Raw genomic sequence first — 2,736 nt, forward strand, 5'->3', positions numbered from 1 at the left:
TAGGAGAGATGTGAGTGAGAGAGGGCGGCAGGGAGGAGATAGCTGCGGGATAGAGGAGAGAGAAATTTGCTATAAAACCCTAACTAAAGCTATGAATTATTAATTCTTATTAAATTATAGTTGTGTATAGTGAATGCATATCACATGTTTGCCACATTACATAACTTTCCCTAAAATCTAGCCTTAAAAATCTAAGGAATAATCTATCTAAAAACATACAATAGTTGATCTTTTTTCAATATAGAATCTTTTTCCAGTAGGATATTCCAATATAAAATCCCCCCTCCCCAGGAGAGAGAAAATTTGTCTTTCGAAAGTAGGTTTCTTCTTGTATCCACTCAAAAAGATCAGGATGTATTGCCACCCATCACTAATCACATAGCATCTTGTGGTGGTTGATCCTTGAAGAAACAACGTGCACGTGCGAACTATCCGTTTATAATGGTCCGGATTCGCATTTGTATTAGGGTCTTACAAAACTTCAACATTGTCTCCAACTTTCTCAGGTTATCAGTCTTTCATTTTATCATTTACCCTGCTTGAAGAAAAAGAGGGCCAGTTGAAAGGTATAAAATATTATCTAAAAGATCCAAGTATAGTTCAGTTGGTGCCTGGGATAGCTTGCGTGCACCTTGATCAATTCTACTGGAAACATGCTACCTCCTACTAGCACAAGTATCGGGTAACTATGTTTATTGGGCTTGGATAGATGGGATGAAATCACCTAGTGTTTTTTCTCCTCCGCTAGGATTTGAACCTGAGACCTCATGTTGACATTTTATGACACATGTTAAGGTCTTACATAAAGAAAGGTAGGAAGTGGTTTCTCTGTCAAAATTTGGTCTATATCGAAGTTATGGTTGGAGAGGAAAATTAAATCCTGTTTGCTGTTTGAGACCCCCTGCTTTTGGGAGTATACTGGGTTTTTGTTGTTGTTGTTTGCTTTTTGAGACCCATAATTTTGAGGTTTGGATACCAGTTACTGCAAAACCAGAGAAATTATACATCTGCTGATTGATTTCGTACTTCTCTTGGCATAAGTTCAGAGGTTATGTCACAGACTCGCAGGAAACTATTTCTGTAAAGCATTACTCATCTAATTCTCCTTGCTATGCTCATCTGTGTTAGAAACCTGTTTGGTTCAGTTACTATTCATCACTTAGGCCATTACCTTTCACATCCTGTTGTGATGATTCATTTTCAGTTTTAATGTGTCCATGTATCTCCATGCAGGCCGTAGATGGAAGAATCCCAGTTCCTGTGCACACCTCTAATAGCAGTGCTACATCCTCCGCAGGACCTGCTTCTTCAACAGTGAGTTCTTAATCTGCTAGACCTTACTATCCATTTGCAGCTTGTGAATAACCAACGAGGATTCACTTCTGAAACATTGTTTATCTGTTATAGGCCACGGGCCGTTCACAGAACCAAACCGTGGTTGTTCAGAACCCTATGTCTTTAGATGAAAGTGGCAAGTTGGTGAGTTTCTTTAATTTCAACCTCTGTTTCTTCTATTTATCTTTTACTGTTCACATCTGATTCATTTCTTTCTTGTGCTTTATTAGAGGTAAGTATTTCTGACACACAATTTTACATCTGCTAGGTGAGCAATGTTGTTGTTGGTGTGACAACGACGACTTAGGAATTATCTGTAAGGATTAAGATTCCTATGTCTGTGAAATGCACCTAACTGAAGGCAGTAATGTTTTTGCTTGCTTCCATTGGATCGATGAATATAAATGTGGTGCTATATAGATATGGTAATATTTAGTCCTATAGTATTAAAGCATTTCTAGATTGAAGAAGTGTACCAAAGGTCTGACCATTTGTTTTGTGGTAACATTGCCAAAGTGATTGAACATTTAGGCTTTAGTAATGTTGATTTTCTGGAGTCAGTAAATGTTACCAAATTAGATTCTGTGGTGTGAATACGCCTGATGATCCAAGTACAGAATGTTGATATGTATCATTTGTCCTGATGTCAATAAAATTTAATCAACTTGGTGGGTGTGATCTTGACGTAACTGCTCTTGCGACTGCTTTTGAAAATAAAATGTCTTGGAGATGTGTGTAACTTTAGATAGTTGGGAATGAATCATCTATTCTTTTTTCCCCTCTACTTTGATTCAAACCCTCGTTTGATATAGTTTTTGTTTCAGGCTTCCTCAGGGGCGGGTCGATAGCCTTATAAAAAAGGCACCTTTAAGCCCTCAAATTTGAAGTGTCTCATTTTCTTTTAGCGATAATAGAATATAGATAAAAAAAATATTAGAAAAAAATACTATTTATAACTAAGATTATTTTTTGGAAAAATTACTTGGATGTGTATCTTTTAATAAATAATTATTGATTTTAGCGATACTTTTTATTTATTACCATTTAGAGCAACACTATGATAAATCTGCAATATGTATTAAAAGTGATTATGTATGCAATTGTAACTGTTTTAAAATATATTATGCTTGTTTGATAAAAAATTGACACATTGTGTTAAAATGTGTGATAAGTGTATTATCCATCAATAAAACTTGTATTATATGTGTTTTATAAATCGTTCTTTGTAATATGTATTAAAATTGTATTAAAAGTGATCAAGTGAAAAAAATGTTATTGTTATAAATGGTAACTATTTTCTTAATATAGGATATTTATGTAAGTTTGCCTTTTTTCATATAAAAGGAGAGAATTATTAGAAGTTTAACATAGTTGGAGTAAAGATTATTGTTAAAAGAAATC

At 34.6% G+C, this 2,736-nt stretch overlaps 1 protein-coding gene across 3 annotated transcripts in view; it reads left to right on the forward strand.

Moving 5' to 3' along the window:
* Positions 1–2,252, forward strand: part of LOC102606168 (protein LSD1-like) — a 12,654-nt gene extending 10,402 nt beyond the window's left edge. For 2 of the 3 annotated variants that reach the window (XM_015303531.1, XM_006363583.2), the window contains exons 5-7: positions 1,234–1,314; positions 1,408–1,479; positions 1,604–2,024. In XM_015303531.1, coding sequence (XP_015159017.1) covers positions 1,234–1,314; positions 1,408–1,479; positions 1,604–1,642 — 192 coding nt within the window. In that variant the 3' untranslated portion in view covers positions 1,643–2,024. Of the gene's footprint in view, positions 1–1,233; positions 1,315–1,407; positions 1,480–1,603; positions 2,025–2,159 lie in introns of those variants that run through there. The other variant, XM_015303532.1, reaches the window with a different exon arrangement.
* Positions 2,253–2,736: the final 484 nt, after the last annotated feature.

The sequence above is a fragment of the Solanum tuberosum genome, unplaced genomic scaffold (genome assembly GCF_000226075.1).
Source record: "Solanum tuberosum cultivar DM 1-3 516 R44 unplaced genomic scaffold, SolTub_3.0 scf00454, whole genome shotgun sequence".
NCBI lineage: Eukaryota > Viridiplantae > Streptophyta > Magnoliopsida > Solanales > Solanaceae > Solanum > Solanum tuberosum.